Here is a 16,624-nt window from a genome sequence, read left to right on the forward strand (position 1 = left end):
TGCTGGCGCGCGGGTGGGTCGAAGGCGCTGCTTATTGCATTGTCGGTCGCGTCAGCGTACTCGGAGACGGTGTCGGCGAAGCTCTGAGGGACGATGCGAGGGCATCGTAGGTGAGGACGGCGGCGAGGGCGAGGATGGTTGAGGAGGAAGAGGATGGCCGGCGCGTTCAGTCTTCCATAGAGGCCAGGCTAACGACGAGTTGGTGGCGTAGGAAGATGGAGTTGGCAACCCCTCTTCTGCGATTAGCCTCGGCGAGGGACGATGGAAGAAGAGAGTTTTCTCTGCGTGGTGGTTAGAGATTTGGTTCTCTCGCGGTGATGCAGGAGGAGGTGCAGGCAAGCGAGGGCGGTGGTGCGAGGAGAAGCAGATAAGAGGGCGATGCGGCGTTGATCGATGCAGTCGCATCACCGGGGCTGGAAGCACATGAATGCCGACTGGGTTGCTGCAGCGGGTACCATCGTGGAGGAGCTCGATGGAGGTGGAGTGCTGGCCGTGATTCGGCCGATGCCTGTAGCGGTGCCCAGCGCGGTGCCCGTAGCGGGACCATGGCGGGAGGATAGCGCCGGCACTGGCGCTGACGCGCGCTGGAAGACGCTGCTGGTAGCGAATGGCGGGCTGCAAGCTTGCTTGCCCAAGGCTGCCGGCTGCACGTGGGGGAGGTGCATGTGGCCAGCCAGAAAAGAGCTGCTGGAGGCAGGCTGCAGCAAATGGTGCACTATCCGGTCATCTGATTGTTGAAAGAGGAGGTGAATGCTGGTGCGAGCAACAAGGACGAAAGTGACGCTTGCGTGATGCTGCAGCAGCGATCAGACGATGAAGATGATGGAAGCGAAGATTCACTTGATGTTTCCGGATAATGACGGCAAGAGGCTGATATATGTGTGCATGTGCAGTATCTGGCACCTAATGGGAGACGTGCCGACACACATTTCCGTCTGTCATCTGGTCAGAGATGAAAGAGAATAGAAGGAAAAAAGGGCATTAAAGCAGAATGATGTGTATTTGGTCAGACTAACTAGATGACGGTAAAAAAAAGAGAAAAAGATGAGTCGAAAACTGCCCCTTGCAAGTCGTAAACATGATGTCAACACAAAACAATTTCTTTCTTTTTTTCTCTTTCTTTTTCTCTCTTCTTTTTTCCCCCCTTTTAATTGATACGCGTAAACATATTAAAGCTTCCTTTACCAGCATCGAATCAAACGTGCCCCTCAAGTCAAGGATTTTCGACTTCAGAACGCAACAATTCCACCACCCTCATCATGTACGTGGCCATCTTTTATAGTCGAATGGTGTTTTAGGTTTGCTCGTCATACCTTTCTGACGAGGTTCCATCTGTTCATAGACCGAGGATGTAATCTCCGTGGTATCCCGGCATATCTCCAAGCATTTTTTGCAGTCCCTAGATGCCCGTGTTGTTGTACTGTATCGGTGACGATCGAAGTGCACGAGCCGCATACCATGGTCTCTGTCATCTATGCGGGACTGAGGTGATTTTGGCTTAGCCGATACGGTATCAGGTCCTATATCAGCCTCAGTAACATAGACTTTTGTTTGCATTAACAGTGTTAAGTGATGACTTACTTGGACTGGCGGACTGATCCTTCCGAATGAGCCCCTCCGACGGCCAGAATCTACCCACCTCCTGGCGACGCCCTTCCCAGTATTCTTCCTGTTCCCAATACTCTTCCCAATACTCTTCCATGCACTCTTCCATACACTCTTCCTTACGCTCTTCCCTACACTCTTCCCTACACCCTTCCATACACTCTTCCATACACTCTTCCATACACTCTTTACACCCTTCCATACACTCTTCTCTACACTCGCCCCTACACTTGTCCCTACACTCGTCCCAGGGCACGGGGACTCTGCGATTATCTTTTCTGGAGATGTTATTTCGACTCATTGTTGATCTTACTCGGCGCTGGAGATCTCAAGGAAGCGAGTAAGGAGATGATGGTGACGAGATATTTGTCTTGCAGGGAGAGAAAAGAAAAAAGCGTTAAATGCTTAAAATTGAGAGAAATTGAGGTTATTTATAAAGATGGCAACAAGCAGTTTTATAATATAGTAAAAACATGAAAAGCTTCGACACAAATGTGTAAAATATGAACATGCGCGTACTGAAGGTGAACAAGTTGTTTGTTCAGTAGACTATACCGGTATTCCCGAGGCACAGCCGCGCAAGGGTAAAGCCACATGTCGACAAAGTATGCAGAGCCAATGTCTATTCTATTATATTGAACTGTTTACATGTATCCAAGTCAACCTGCGATACCAATTTCGTCTTTTGCCATACCAGGCACGGAGTAGCCTACACTTGGAGTACAAGACCCAACAAGGAGAGGTAGGCAGCGAGTGCCTGTTCAGGGCCTTAACTCACTATTTGTAGCGTTTCTTTGATTAGATTCGAACATAAAATAAAAATAAAAATAAAATAAAATAAGCCCCATCGCTAAACACTTCTGTTCAATGAACGCTGGATGAACCTGAGACCAAGATCAAAGGCCAGTCGCTCGTTTCAGCAGCCGCCAGGCCATTGAGTGGCTCTCAGTGGAGGCGGCCCCCCCTGTAGCCTTGCAAAATCCCCCACTATAACGCGGCTATCGTTGCCGGCCCCACAGCGGCAGCCGAGCGGTGCTGTTCTCCAGAGAAGTACATTGTAGGTACAGTTGAATGTGGCGATCATTTCAGAGATGCAATGGTTGCCAGATGACAATTCGACAATAAATATTGCACAATAGTCAACAAGAAAATACCATATAATTTTGACTCTATTGTTAATTTTCGCGCATTAAGCACCACTCATTCATTCATCGCACACAACGTCGCCTTTTGCAAAACGCACGCTCTGCACCCCTGTCTGCGCTTCACCCGCCATCAGCCAACCATTGGATCCCAGCGCCTCAATCATGATGCAAAGGCGCCCCTCCTCCGCCAAACAGCCCCCAGAGGCAAAAACTTGATGCATCCGTGAACAGATCTTCATCGTGGCCTTGTTTTTCACGACCGCGATTGTCGCGCGGCTAGCCAATCCTGACCGATTGCAGCTGTGGCAATTATGCGGCAGAATGGGGTTTGCTTCGCTTGGGCTGCCTCTTTGTTACGCGGATGCTGAGCTCTGGGCCAATCCTTGAATAGAAAAAAGAGAAGGGGAAAAAAAAAAGTAACTTGATTGTGAACATGGGTTATTGTCAAAGTGGTGGAGTGCACCCTATCAAACGGCTCCGGGGCTTGATTCACGCAATGTTGGCCAAAATACATGTATATAGAGGCATCATCTGCCCTCCTGTTCTAAATACTTTTGTTTCTGCCTCTTTACATCTTTCCCTCTCTTTGCCTCTTTGAATTGCATCCTGGTGATACATTCCATCTCTCACTCTCTACCTCTCTGTCGTTTTTCCTTTTTTTTTTTTTTTTTTTTTTTTTTGTCTTTTCTTTTTCCTTTTCCTCCTTCACACCTGTCGTAATCATGGCTCTCTTGATGAGATTCCTCGTCCTTATTCCCCTAATACTCTCCTTCGTCGCCTTCGTCTTGACAAACCTGGCGCTGTTTGCTGGCCACCAGCAGGGTTTCATGGAAGACTATGCTGTCATTAGAGTGAGTTTATCCAAGCAATGATGCTATGCCTCTGAAAAGACATTGTCCAGATTAGACAGCTGACTCGCAACACAGCTCAACACATCCCAGCTCGGCCAAGACCAGTTCAAGAATGGCAAATCACACAGCAGCAACGATGATAAGGACGACGATGGTGACGAGAGTATCTTCGGCAAGCTCAAAGACAAGGTCCACGACATTAAAGATGAAGCCAAAGACAAGCTTGGCGATATTGCCAACGACATCATCGCAAACATTGCCGAAGACCTGGGCATCAGCCAGTGGTATTCCGTCCACATCATGAACGCTTGTCAGGGCGAATTCGGAGCCAACGCAACGGCCGCTCATTTCTCTCTCAACACCACCAACTGCACTCATTCATCTCCCTCAAGTAAGCTCCCAAACAGATAGACATCACCCAGGGCAGTCCCTTTATCACGATAGCTTTTTACTGACTCACATTGAACCCTTAGACCGATTCAACCTCACTGAGATACTGAATCAAGAGCTCTCTATCGGGCCCCTTGACCTCAGCCTTGCAGACATTAGCTGGCCAGACTCTATCCAAGACAAGATCAGCGACCTCAACAGCGCTCTGCTCGCCCTCTTCGTCTTCTTCGTTCTGGGCGTCGGCTTCAGCGGTCTCTCCATGCTAGCATGCATCCCGGCATTCCTCCTTGGAGACAAGAAGATTATCTTGTTTATAAACACAGCTCTCGCATCGCTTGCCGCCACAACCATCACGCTCGGTAGCATCGTCGTCACGGCGGCGTCTTCCATCGCCGTCAACGCCATCAACAAGGCTGGCAAAAAGATCACATTGGTAGCTACCAAGGGCACGAAATTCTACACCATCTCTTGGATCGCAGCCGTCTTCATGATCATTTCGACCCTGTTTTGGGTATCCAAATTTGCGATGCTGTGGAAAAAGGAGAAGAAGGACCGCGAACGCTATTCCAAGGAGAGATTCTAAGCTCTCTCAACAACACTCTTTACTCTTCTCATTTTCGAAAATGTCTTGTGCTGGCAATGGGATGAATTCATGAATGATGGCAGGAAGTGTTTAATAACAAAATGCTTGGCTACGTATTAATTTTTTTTTCTTACATTCCCTATGGTTTGCCCGCTTATCAAGAGCTTGGGCCAAGGATGGTTCGGTACAAACGGGGGGAGGCGGCAAGGTCTAGGTTAAGATTGATGGATATGAGGGCAAACCTCGCTAATACGCTTATAAGGCGACGATATCTAAAATTTGAAGAAAATAGTACTCTATCCTTAATTTGAATTTCTTATTCTTAAAAATTTCAAGCTGCTGTGTATTCGTAGCTGTCTTCCGACTCTTTGTATATATATGCCCAATGTCCATTATATCGTCTCTCACCCACACTGCTGAATGGGAATCAAAACGCTCTCCATTGTGAAAGCCGGCATCCCAAATACATCATCTCCAACCACCCATATCGTTTATGCAAAAAGCTTGGCTCTCCTCCGTAATATAACTGGTTTTAAGCATGCTATTTTGGCTCGTCTTATTTGTTATGCTTCGTCTCTTTGCCCCACGCAATTATGCATTAGAGCCAGCGCCATCTGCGTCATGGCTTTCCTAATATGGAAATGAGCGCTTCACACTTCACGCCGCTCTTCCAACAATCAAGAGCTCGTGACACCCTCGCTGATAAGCTCACCGCATGTCGTGCACCGTGAAATATCTCGAATGCCCAATTCATCCGTCTTTCTTTCTCCCTTATCCGCATGGTTGAGATTCCAAGACACAGAATAAGCTTTGCTTGCGTTACTCGTAATTCCCATCCATCGCCATGAGTTCTGCCAAACGCCCAGATCTCTCCTCTTCATCTCACGATATCGAGATCGGCGGCCCCAGTGAGACAGATTCGCTCCTCGACAGAGGCCGAACGAAAATGACGCGGTTTTTCCATGGCTTTGTCGATTTTGCGTTTCAAGGGAATATTCTGCAGATTGCATTTGGCTTAATGTGAGTTGGTATTTCTTCACTTTAAGAGATGCTTGTGCACAAAAATTGTAGTACAAGGTGAACTAGGTTTCGCAAGAATAATATGAGAATACTATATACACAAGTCTATCTTTCTCATCATTGAAAAATATTACAGTGTCGCCGCCGCCTTCACAGACCTTGTCAAATCCTTCGTCAGCGCCATCCTCATGCCCCCAATCGCCATCATCCTCCCCATTAACAAGAACATTGAGGAGAAATTCGCCGTCCTGCGCGCAGGTCCCAACTACAACTCCTCTTCGCCCAGCGGCGGCTACAACACGCTCAATCAGGCCCAATCGGACGGCGCCGTCGTCATGGCGTACGGTTCATTCATCTACCAGATGGTGTCTTTCATCATGGTTGGGTTTTCGCTGTATGGGCTGGCGCACGTGTATACGCTGCTGTCGCATGATCCGATTATCAAGTATTCGAAAAAGTGCCAGTATTGTTTGAAGAGGATTAACGAAAAGGTGCGTTTTTATTTTTTATTTTTAATATTTGTATTTTTCTTTTGTAAAGACAAAAATGTATCTTGCAGGCTAACAACAAATAATGTGACAAAAACAGTCTCGCCGGTGTATCAATTGCAGTAGTTGGCTTGATGGCAGGGAAGACCTCCCTCAGCCTGAGTGGCGAGATTCTTCATCAAGTGATTCTTGAAAATATAATGACTGAAAATCACCATATTCCAGTTGACAAGCGAGACATCTGTGCACAACTAGCGAATATATACGGCAAGAATGGTATTACACGCAATAAACCGGCCAGCTAACGCTAGACGACGATGCCTCATTCCGATCTTCATTCTGAATGCTCATTCTCTGAGCATCATAATTCCTCTGGCGAATCTTCTCGGTTGGTCTATTATGCACCGTGGCTACTGCTAAGATGGCCATTACGGAGATGCAGACTGCGGCGCTGCAGACGAGATACAACAGGGCTGCGAAATCATCGCCATCTGTGGATAGGCGGCCATGGAAGCTATGATGCGTGGAGTCCATGGTGGTAGTTAATTTCGGGTCAAGGAGTTAGAAAAATACAAGGTTAGAGAGAGTTTCCGAAGAGCAGAGAGAGTTTCCGAAGAGAAGATAGATGATACGAGTGATTACAAGATGTTGGAGGCTGGCGAATGATGGAAGAGAAATGTAAATGGCTGAAGAGCTAGACGTCGCTATAAGAAGTCGCTATATACTCAAAGATTGGAGAGTTACACGTCTGTTCAGATTGTTCAGTAGCAACATAGACAAAGAGTTAGTCGTTCAGAAAAGATACAGTAAAACAATGCGCCTTGCAGCCTTTCATTATAACATGATAAGTGATCGCTAAATAAAGAAGAAAAATATGCTCCTCATTGCCGTATTTCTTGTATCCTCACATGCATTGCCACGTAAATATTTCAAGACGTCAAAGAGTAAAAAAAAAAAAAAAAACTGCTTTGTACAAAGCCTCATGAAGAGTATAATAACCCACATGTATTATACATGTTCAATCCCTTCTAAAGTATTTCTCTCCCCACTTCCCCCAATCAGCCTCTCCATCCGTTTACAGCATCATGGCACCGCCAACAATGGCGGCAACACCAGCCAGCAGGCCGTTCTGGCTGCTCACAAAGCCCGCAGCGTTGGTGCTGGTGGGCTTGGCAGAGCTGGAAGCAGTCTGAGTTCCGGTTGAAGTGTGCTTAGCAAGAGTAGTCTGTGCGGTTCCGGTGGTGGAGGATCCGGCAGAGGATCCAGTGGAGGATCCGGTGGAGGAAGCGTCGGTGCTGGCGGGAGCAGTGGTCGAGGCATCCGTGGCCGTGGCGCCAGGAGCAGCATTGAGTTTGTCGAGACCGGCGGTGATGGTGACGGGGGTCTGGAGGTCCAGGAAACTCATGGTGGTTGCCGAGGTGGTGGAAGTGACGGCGCCGGTGAAAGTCGCCGTCATGTACATGGTGCAGTCGGCGACATCGGCCTTGGTGTTGAGCTTGCACTGGCCTCCTTGGACTTCAGAGCCCGAAAAGCTGTAAGAGTCGTCAGCATGGATTCTCTTGGCTTATTCTTCTTGATATATGTGCATGTGGAAACAGTTTTGACTATGGCATAGACGGCGATTCCGCGTCTATGTTGCAGAGCGCCAACTGCACCTTGCTGCAACACATCACCAGCATTGCGCAGCTACTTACCCAGTCTCATCTGCAGGGTCTGCACTGGCGGTTTCTGTGTAGATCCAGGTGGATGGGCCTTGAGTGACCGTCTGGCTGGTCGGGAATCCGCAGTCGTTGGAGTCCTCTCCCTTGGGACAGCCAAAAAGATAAGTGGTGGCCGTGCTATCGGCACCGATGATTGAGGCGTCGATCTTTTGGACATCGCCGTAGGGCAGCAGGAGAGAGACGACGGTGGACTGAGCGGCCATAGCGCCGCTAGCCAGGGCAAGAAGAGCGAGTGAACGGGCCATTGTTGGTGATAAACGAGGGTGTTGGTTGCTTCGGCTAGTTGATTATCGCAGTTGGCCTGTTGTTGTAAACGAATGAATGGTATCGCAACGAGCTGCCGATAAAATGAGCGTATGGACCTGGAAAGAGGGAATAAGAAAGAGACAGCAGAAATCGACTGTTTTAAATCGACATCCACCTCAGATTCATGTCCAAACGGCCCAGACTTTGGCGTCTCCTATTCCCGCGTCAAGGCAGTGCTGGGTAAAATGCTAGTCTCGGCGATTGACACATGCAGTTAGCAGATCGAGTCGAGGCCATTTTTAAATTAGTGCTGCCTGCAATTGTTCGCCTCTCACAATCCTTAGCGCCCAAGCGATCGGGTTTCGCGGTTTGGCAACGCCCGTTATGGATTCTACTATGTATGCCGGCAGAAGATGGAAAATTAGGCGGGAAAACAGCATCGCATGTTACTCCTGTCTCTCGCCTCAACTACGATGGAGTCTTGGAGTTTATCTCGTTGTAGGCGTCTGATGCCGATCTTGGACAGCCGAATAAAGTCTCTTCATGGATGTGCCGGAAGGCTGGGGGGGCGTTCTGGCTGTGCCCCTGGCTAGCGGTCGAGTTTGGCGGGAGGCGGCATTAGAGAAGCGGATCGATCCAGTCTTTCTTTTTTTCTGATTGTTCCTCGTGTTTTCCTCTTCTTTTTCTTATCTTCTCATGTCTGGGGCGCAGTTTCACTGGTGGGGAGACAGTTTGAAGTCTCGCTGTTCGGCGAATTATTACCCATGAAGTGCAATGCGGCCAGCCGCTGTAATGAGGTTGATGCAAAATGCCCGCTAGTTGCGGGAACTCCGTATTACAAAGGTTCTCATTCTTAATATAATGAATCAATGCCGGACTCGGCTCCGCATTCGAGGCTTGCCATGCTCACGTTGTCAGACGAGGGCTTCGTATATTACCAGGTAGAGATTGCGTTAAGCATACATCTATCCTTAAAAAGGGAAGAAAGATGTCAATGGCTGCCTTCATCCGGGCGAAAGCGGCCATCCAAGAATTGGATTCTTTTTTTTACTAAACTTCACCGCCAGCAAACAGGCGCTTGCAAGCCTCTGCCTCGCTTAGCGAGAACATGACACTCGTTGTGTAACATTGGTTGAACGGAACTGTGTTTAGCCTCTGTTTGAGATGTCTGCACCGATAAGGTGTAGAGCGGTGCCGAGGCTTAAACCGACCTGCAAACTACCAAATTCTGGGGCAATCATATGATTGGATTTGCATGCAAATCCCTAGTAGGTACTGCACTGGCAGCTGGAGAGCCAACGGAGAGTCCCGTGCCGTCTAACTTTGAACCACTGCTGATCTCGCCTGTTGCACAGCATACTAGACCAGTAGCAGTAGTGCTATGCATGCAATCCGTGCCCTGTGACATTCAAAGCTCTCTAGCCTCTAATACTACTGCTATATGCAGGCGTTTGGCGGGTGCTACCCAGCTAGGAGATGGGCCTACCAATCGCTAAATGAAAATGCCCGCCTATGCGGAGATTTTTTCTTGCATTTTCGTATTATTTTCTTTCCTCATTTTACCTCGCACCTTAGCATCTACTAGTACTTGGCCAAATACCGTGCATGGCACTATTCCACCTCTTGGCAGCCGCGAGCCGGCATCAAACTTTCTCATAACTCGTCTTGGCAAAAGGCTTGGCAGCCCAATTGTTGACTCAAAAGACAAGAAATGCGTGGCCGCTTTTGCAAATGACGCCAAGACATTTGGCCGCTCTTTCCACCCTTGTCTGCCAATAGCCCCTGCTGGCCATGTTTTTTTTTTTGTCTGCGCCTGCCTGTGGGTTTTGAGAGCGGAGAATAATAGTAATTGGCTATCTAGGAGCTACTTATAGTACCTAGTAACAGCACTACCTAGTATGTATAGAAAGTAGTGGTACCTAGGTCAGTCATAAGTGGCCATTGATGATAGGCTTCTTTTCAAATGCTCCAAGATGCAAAATGCGTGCCTCTTCTCGCCTTGAATCCTTAAACAATCCGCATGCCAGACAATTACATGGACAGCCATGGAGCAGACACTCTGTCCTGCTGACAACTCATCGCATAGTAACATCCTTATCGAAGCCAAAATATGCCGTCGTCGTCATTCGTTCCACACAGCCCAGCAATGCCAAGACCTCGATGCACGTAGCGGCGCTCGCTCTAAACCCAATCCGCAACATGCCTGGCTCCAAAGGAGAGAGAGAGCGTTTTGACTCTTGGCATCGTGGGACCTAAAGTGCTTAGTATTTCTCCCTTCATGCCTCCCTCCTCGTGTTGGCCTGGTCCGCTCTCGGGCTTCCTCCGGCCTGGATTTTGTTGCTTCTCTGTTGCATTTTGCCTTTTTTTCTTCCTCCATGTCGCAGATTTCGTCGCTGCATCGCCTTCGCACCAGCAGGTGACGACGCCGACAACATCCAAGATCCGATCGATACCCATACAAAAAAGCTCTGCATCAACCAAGAGACACGCGAACTTTCTCGACGACATTCGAACCAGGAAACCCGCTGATCGCCTAGCCTCACGGACCCATCTGCTCTTCCGAGAAGTGCCTTGACGAGGCTGCGCCAATTCGCAGACGTGATACAATCATGGTCGGGCTGTGTCTGAAATCATCACCCGCGCGATGGCTGGCCTTGCTTGTACTGTTCGCTCTTTATCCTGCCGGCGTGATGGCACATGGAGAATCTCCCCAAGCCAAGGCTGCGACCCCGACTGTGACGGCTGCGCCCATCTATCTGCCGTATTATGATGAGCGTTCGTGGTCTCTGGTTCGGGGGAGCATCATTTCAACAGTATGCATAGCCGCTGCTTTACACATTTTGATGCAATTCATGCACATGTTCCTTGCCTTGCCTGGAACAGCTAAGCTATCCCAAGCAGTATTAACGTGACGTGCCCACTAGGATCCTTCCGCTAGTAGGACCACATACACCATCTTCTGCCCGACCCAGACACCTCTAGCATGCGACTTGTCTCTTGAATTCCCCTTTGTCATCGTAGAAGGACCAGACACGCTCGAATTCCACGGAACCGTGACGTCGACATAGTGAGTTTACTTTGCGGCTGGCAATCTGTTCATTCAATACAGTGTAGTATCAGAGGGATTGTAGACTGACGTCTCATTAAAGCATTGCCGATGTGGAATGCGATTTGAACGGCACGACGGCAGCAACGTGCTCGGGTTACTCCAGCTATAAATCCGGTTACACAAACGGGCATTACACTGGGCCAACTCAGGTTTCATGGACGTCTACATTTACTGGCTCTGAATTGCAGTGGGGCACCTTGACCTTGACCGACTGCCCAGGGGCAACCGACGGTGCTGCTGATACTTCCGGGGTCATAGCGACGCCAACAGCTCCGTCGGGAATGATATATGAGCCCTCGCCGACGTCGCTGGCATCGAATTTGCGCGTACCCGAACTGCGGTCTCTCTGTGGGCTAATGGCAAGCATTGTTGCCGTCTGTCTAGCATTATAGAGATGGTTGTTGCGTTGTGAATGCTCGTCGTCGGGCTTTCATGAGAAAATGTCCAGCAAGAAGGACTATGAGAAGGAACAGGGGGCAAATGTGAGGAGCAAATGTGAGGAAAGGCGATGCCCTCGGAGTGCGTTTTGCTTCTTTGGAGGGAGGGTAAAAATGCTGGTTTCGGGAAGCGTTATGATTGCGTTATACCCTCTTTGCGTCTTGGTTTTTTTTTCCAGCGAAGCATATCACGGAGTTGCACACTTTCAGTTTAAAAGCGCGGAGTTTGGAGGCCATATAATATAAATCTGTTTTACTGGGGGCCATATACAGAGCAAGATAGCTCATGGATTAAGCATCAATAAACGGGCGATGGATCTAATTTATCTGCTGAAGTCGCTGTGCCTCTCTATGCCTTCTTGTGCTCCATATATTAGGTATTAGAGCTCACCTCTTTGAAGACTGTGGACATGAGCTGCTTCCATAACGCATCACTCATCCCGTTAAAGCCCAGCTTACTCGTGTCAGTCACGTCAGCTGAATACTGTACCTACTCTGCAGCACTATTGCTAAGAAATACTTAAGCCAGCCCAGTAAGCCCGAGTGCTATACCCATGTCCGTTTGGGGCAGATCTGAGCGTTTCATGTTTCACGTTTCAAGGCCCCGTATTTACTACCAAGCGCTGCCATCCAATCCAGCGCCTGCATGCACAGCGACGATTGCCCAGGCACAGGCCTCCTACTTGCCTCTTCTGGTGTTGTCGCTGCTCATCCTATCATTCGCTGCCTCTCTTCGTTATAGCCATGGCTTTTCCCACTCTTTTGCCGCGCGGACAAGATGAAACACTGGGCCTCGTGAATTTTCTTTTTTTGATTGCTGCACGTAGCCTACACCTACCCCGTATATTCACTGGGCTTTTACCAAAGCAATCGCCACCTTTCCAAGCCCAAAACAGCCCCTGCAGCTGCGCTTAGATCGATCCTGGACAAAACCCCCAGAGGGATGGGCGTTTCGCTTGCCAAAAAAATCAATACTCTATTCGGACCTACCAGCCATTAGGCGCTTGCTGGCCGGGATCATCATGGGGCGTTGGCAGGCCTGGATGCGACCCTTCAGTGGTCTTTTCTCCAAGATTGCCAATGCGGGCTTCCCTGTTTGGACAAACGCTGCTCTTTGGACGAAACATTAGGCCTGTGGCATTGGCCATGGACGGGAAGGGCTGATCTGCCACCGTGCAATGCGTGGGACCTGCTGTTCAAATGCAAGTTCAAGTAAATTTATTTAAATCACCCCAAGCTGCCTTTTTTTCTCTCCTTCTGCTCTTCGTTTTTTTGCTTTTGCGTTTTATATACCTTGAAACGGTCTTGAGCTCTCATTTCCTTCTTTTCTTCTTCCCTTCTTCCTTTCTCAGGGCCCAGTCGCCTTCTTGTCACTTCTCCCTCCCTCCCTCTCACTTTTTGTTGCTTCACTCTTTTCGTTGAAGTGGCGAGAGCTGTATATTGACTGCCCCCCTTCTTTTTAAGAATTGCGTGAATACGGCCACCTACCGATCTTTACTCGCCTCCTCCTTCTCGGCCTATTTTGCTGCTGAACGCATTGGGTCGTTCAGATTTCTTTCTTTTTGACCACTCTCTATCTTCCAGGCTGAAGACAGGTTGTACTACAACTGTTTTATTCTAATTACATCGAATATAAAACCGAAGCAGAGCTTTGGATTGGACGACACAAGCTGGATACACAATCAATTGATTGGTTATAACACGCACCACACGGATAAAAAAAATCGACATGAAGTTTATGAGAAGTGTCAATGCCGCTGCGGCTGCTAGCTCGGCCATGACAGCTCCCAAGTCGTTGGACGTTAAGAACCCAGGTGATTAATCAATGCTAGCAATACAATCCTAGCCGCTCGTCATGGTCAGCTAATATGTGAACAGCGTCGGTTCGAAATGTCGCCGCTACTCTTGCATTCGATGCCATGTCCTACTACAAGGGCAACCTCTCCGCCGCAGACTCTGTTCAGATGGGAGATCTCCAGGATCCTTACTACTGGTGGACGGCTGGCGCACTTTGGGGATCCATGCTAGACTACTATCACTTCACCAACGACTCGACCTACAACGACGTTGTCATCCAAGCTCTCCTGGCGCCCACGAATCTCGGAGCCGAGCACGCGTACATGCCTCCGGAGCACGCCTTCGAAGAGGGCAACGATGATCTCTTCTTCTGGGGCTCGGCTGCCATCGCCGCTGCCGAGCGGAACTTTCCTCAGCCAAACACTACTCTGCCCTCGTGGCTGGACTTGGGAGCTAATGTCTTCAACCAGCTGGCGAGCCGCTGGAACAATCAGCACTGCGGCGGTGGTCTTTTGTGGCAAATCTATGCCTCCAACCCGAATGGTCTGACTTACAAGAACAGCGTTAGCAACGGTGGCTTCTTTCAGATTGCTGCTCGGCTGGCCCGCGCCACTGGCAACGACACATACCTCGACTGGGCCGACAAGATTTGGGATTGGTCCATGGACATTGGCTTCATCGATCATGAGTCGTTTCACGTCTACGACGGCGCTGGTATCGACACCAACTGCACCAAGACAAACGTCGCGTCCTTCACTTACACCAGCGGTATTTACCTGTACGGAGCTGCCATCATGGCAAACTACACAAAGAAGCCTGAGTGGACTCAGAGAGCCCAACAACTTCTCGATGGCGCCGGATGGTTCTTCACTCCGCCCAACGCCACGGCCAAGAATGTCATGTACGAAGGCGCCTGCGAAACCGTTGGTCGTTGCGACGCTGATATGACCACCTTCAAGGCTTATCTCGCCCGCTTCATGTGGCAGTCAACGCAAATGGTTCCCTCACTGCGCAGCAAAGTCGAGAGTCTCCTCATCCCCAGCGCTCAGGCTGCCGCTGCTACGTGCACAGGAGGCCCAACTGGCCGCGCCTGTGGACAGAAATGGTACATTGGCGAGTACGATAACATCCCCGGCCTGGGCCAAGAGATGTGCGCGTTGGAGACGATCCAGGGACTTTTGATTGACGGCGCTGCTCCACCTCTGGAAGCCAAGGATATCAAGACGGTGCGGGATATCACCTGGGGTGCTCAGAGCGCCAAGGTGAGCGATGCATCCACATCGAAGCCCTTGGAGACTACCAGGCGAGGCATTGCAGGAGATGCGCAACCGACAAACTCTGCTGGCATGCGACTCAACCTCGAGATGGGACCGATTATGGTTGTTGGTCTCGGTATGTTGCTGGCGACTTGGGGACTGGCTTGAGGCTGGCCTCCTCTTCACAGGCTGCTCTTCTTGTATATAATGTACAACCAATTGTGTAAATAATGCGCTCATAGAATATGCGGATAGGGTATATATATAAATGTATACTCGAGAAATCAGTCGAAGCACATGAGCGCTGCATGGCGAACTGACGTTTTTTTTTTTTTTTTTTTTTTTTCATATATATGGATATGAATTTTACATAATTTGAAATCACTTTTAACCATTTCTTCTAGTCTGGTTTATATGTAACATGCCAAAATGGTATCCATTTGATCGCCTTTTCCCTTTTATCATATTTCGTCTTTTCTCACTAGTTTTTTTCCCATTCCATCTCTTACAACGTCTACATGCTTGATTTTATCTACGCTCTTACCTCTTCCAATGTCTTCTTTAGCGCTTCCAAAAATCTTGTTACTTCCTCTTCTGTGCCAACAGTGATTCTCAAACATCCCAAGCAACCGTGCTCCTTCCCTCTGAACCGAACGACGACGCCCTTGGTCTCCGCGAGCTTCTCATACGCCGCCAGCGCAACGGCATTATCCGGCTGGCCCTGCGCATTGAGCATCTCGAACAACAAAAAGTTGCTCTCCGTGCCTCCGCGAAGACGGCCGACGCCGGGAATTGAGACAATCTCCTTGATGATCCTGTCGCGCTGGGCGATGATCTTGGCCCTGTTAGACTCCATGACGGAGAGACCCTGTGGGCTGACGGCGGAGTAGGCGAGCGCGCTGGTTGGGCTGGAGATGTTGTAAGGAGCCTTGAGGCTGTTGAGCAGCGTTGCGATGGGGGCAGGGGCGAAGGCGACGCCGAGGCGGATACCTGCCATGCCGAAGGCCTTGGAGAGGGTTTGCATGACGACCAGGTTGGGATACTCGGTCACTAGCTCGGCGAGGGAGGCGTTTTCGGGGGCGAAGTCGATGTAGGCCTCGTCAAGGACGATGACGCCGTTCCATGTGGGGTGGTTGAGCAGCGCGAGGACATCGGCCTTGGCCAGCAGAGAGCCGGTGGGGTTGCCCGGCGAGCAGAGATAGACGAGCTTGATGGACGGGTCGGCCGTGAGCGCGGCAGAAATGGCGGGCACGTCGAGGCCAAAGGTCGGCGCGGGCAGAAGCGGCACCTTGACGATGGCGACGTCGTTGACCTGGGCTGAGACGGCGTACATGCCGTACGTGGGGGGGCATGTCAAGATGCGGTCCTTGCCGGGGACGCAGAAGCAGCGCAGCAGCGCGTCGATGGCCTCGTCGCTGCCGACGCCGACGAAGAGGTTCTCTGCGGCGAGGGTCTTTTCAGTGTGGGCGTGGGTGTTGCGCAGTTTTGAGAGCAGCTGCTTGAGGTCGATCTGGTGAGGGTCTGGGTAGCGGTGGAGGCCGAGGGGGTCGATGCCCTGGGCGTCGTTGGATTGGGAGGAATAGGCGGCTACGGAGGCTGCGTCGAGGGAGGGGCCGAAGGCGTTTTCGTTGGCGTCGAGGAGGATGTTTGTGCCGTCGTCTTTGTAGTCACTGTTTTCTATACGTTAGCTAGGTATGTTGTGAAGTAGTTTCTGAGCTTGAGGGAGATGGATGGTTGATAATACTGACTCTCGAGCGCAACGGTAGGGTTGCAGGGCGAGGATGTTGGGCCGAGCGCAGGTCTCGAGGTTGAAGGGAGACATTTTGAGGGATTGTGCCTCTTTGAAGATAATTTGAGGCTTTTGGTGTGAGAAAAGACGACAGAGAAAAAAAAAAGAAGCGAGAGAGTGATGGCGATGAGTCGGAAGTTAAATCAACTGCGCGAGTCAAAAGTTATGAATCAGATAGCGATAAGCG

General features: G+C 49.9%; 7 protein-coding genes across 8 annotated transcripts; 4 read left to right on the forward strand and 3 right to left on the reverse strand.

The window, feature by feature from the left end:
• Positions 1 to 404: 404 nt before the first annotated feature.
• On the reverse strand, positions 405 to 1,702 carry TrAFT101_001121 (uncharacterized protein; the record flags this gene model as incomplete). Its single annotated transcript, XM_024909435.2, has 3 exons — positions 405 to 727; positions 1,458 to 1,520; positions 1,582 to 1,702. 3 exons carry the CDS (start codon positions 1,700 to 1,702, stop codon positions 405 to 407), a joined length of 507 nt encoding a protein of 168 aa, XP_024765362.2.
• Positions 1,703 to 3,350: 1,648 nt separating this feature from the next.
• On the forward strand, positions 3,351 to 4,873 carry TrAFT101_001122 (uncharacterized protein). Its single transcript, XM_024907529.2, has 3 exons — positions 3,351 to 3,601; positions 3,677 to 3,992; positions 4,075 to 4,873. The coding sequence occupies exons 1-3, from the start codon at positions 3,473 to 3,475 to the stop codon at positions 4,572 to 4,574; spliced, it is 945 nt and encodes a 314-aa protein (XP_024765363.1). The 5' UTR covers positions 3,351 to 3,472; the 3' UTR covers positions 4,575 to 4,873.
• A 423-nt stretch (positions 4,874 to 5,296) lies between these two features.
• On the forward strand, positions 5,297 to 6,908 carry TrAFT101_001123 (uncharacterized protein). Its single transcript, XM_024899102.2, has 3 exons — positions 5,297 to 5,594; positions 5,731 to 6,085; positions 6,183 to 6,908. The coding sequence occupies exons 1-3, from the start codon at positions 5,419 to 5,421 to the stop codon at positions 6,273 to 6,275; spliced, it is 624 nt and encodes a 207-aa protein (XP_024765364.1). The 5' UTR covers positions 5,297 to 5,418; the 3' UTR covers positions 6,276 to 6,908.
• Positions 6,909 to 7,157: 249 nt separating this feature from the next.
• TrAFT101_001124 (uncharacterized protein) lies at positions 7,158 to 8,048 on the reverse strand (the record flags this gene model as incomplete). Its single annotated transcript, XM_024909436.2, has 2 exons — positions 7,158 to 7,614; positions 7,777 to 8,048. 2 exons carry the CDS (start codon positions 8,046 to 8,048, stop codon positions 7,158 to 7,160), a joined length of 729 nt encoding a protein of 242 aa, XP_024765365.2.
• Positions 8,049 to 10,319: 2,271 nt separating this feature from the next.
• Positions 10,320 to 12,085, forward strand: TrAFT101_001125 (uncharacterized protein). The gene is made up of 3 exons (XM_024907530.2): positions 10,320 to 10,862; positions 10,974 to 11,116; positions 11,199 to 12,085. The coding sequence occupies exons 1-3, from the start codon at positions 10,659 to 10,661 to the stop codon at positions 11,548 to 11,550; spliced, it is 699 nt and encodes a 232-aa protein (XP_024765366.2). The 5' UTR covers positions 10,320 to 10,658; the 3' UTR covers positions 11,551 to 12,085.
• Positions 12,086 to 12,895: 810 nt separating this feature from the next.
• TrAFT101_001126 (uncharacterized protein) lies at positions 12,896 to 14,977 on the forward strand. 2 transcript variants are annotated; one of them, XM_024899210.2, is made up of 2 exons: positions 12,896 to 13,409; positions 13,474 to 14,977. In XM_024899210.2, the coding sequence occupies exons 1-2, from the start codon at positions 13,325 to 13,327 to the stop codon at positions 14,814 to 14,816; spliced, it is 1,428 nt and encodes a 475-aa protein (XP_024765369.2). In that variant the 5' UTR covers positions 12,896 to 13,324; the 3' UTR covers positions 14,817 to 14,977. The 2 variants fall into 2 exon arrangements, with proteins under 2 accessions (XP_024765369.2, XP_065982348.1); XM_066126248.1 differs by having other exon boundaries at positions 13,387 to 14,977.
• A 39-nt stretch (positions 14,978 to 15,016) lies between these two features.
• TrAFT101_001127 (uncharacterized protein) lies at positions 15,017 to 16,578 on the reverse strand. The gene is made up of 2 exons (XM_024904944.2): positions 16,397 to 16,578; positions 15,017 to 16,318 (listed from the first exon to the last, which is right to left on the reverse strand). The coding sequence occupies exons 1-2, from the start codon at positions 16,468 to 16,470 to the stop codon at positions 15,181 to 15,183; spliced, it is 1,212 nt and encodes a 403-aa protein (XP_024765370.2). The 5' UTR covers positions 16,471 to 16,578; the 3' UTR covers positions 15,017 to 15,180.
• Between the last annotated feature and the right edge of the window lie 46 nt (positions 16,579 to 16,624).

This window comes from Trichoderma asperellum, chromosome 1, assembly GCF_020647865.1.
Source record: "Trichoderma asperellum chromosome 1, complete sequence".
NCBI lineage: Eukaryota > Fungi > Ascomycota > Sordariomycetes > Hypocreales > Hypocreaceae > Trichoderma > Trichoderma asperellum.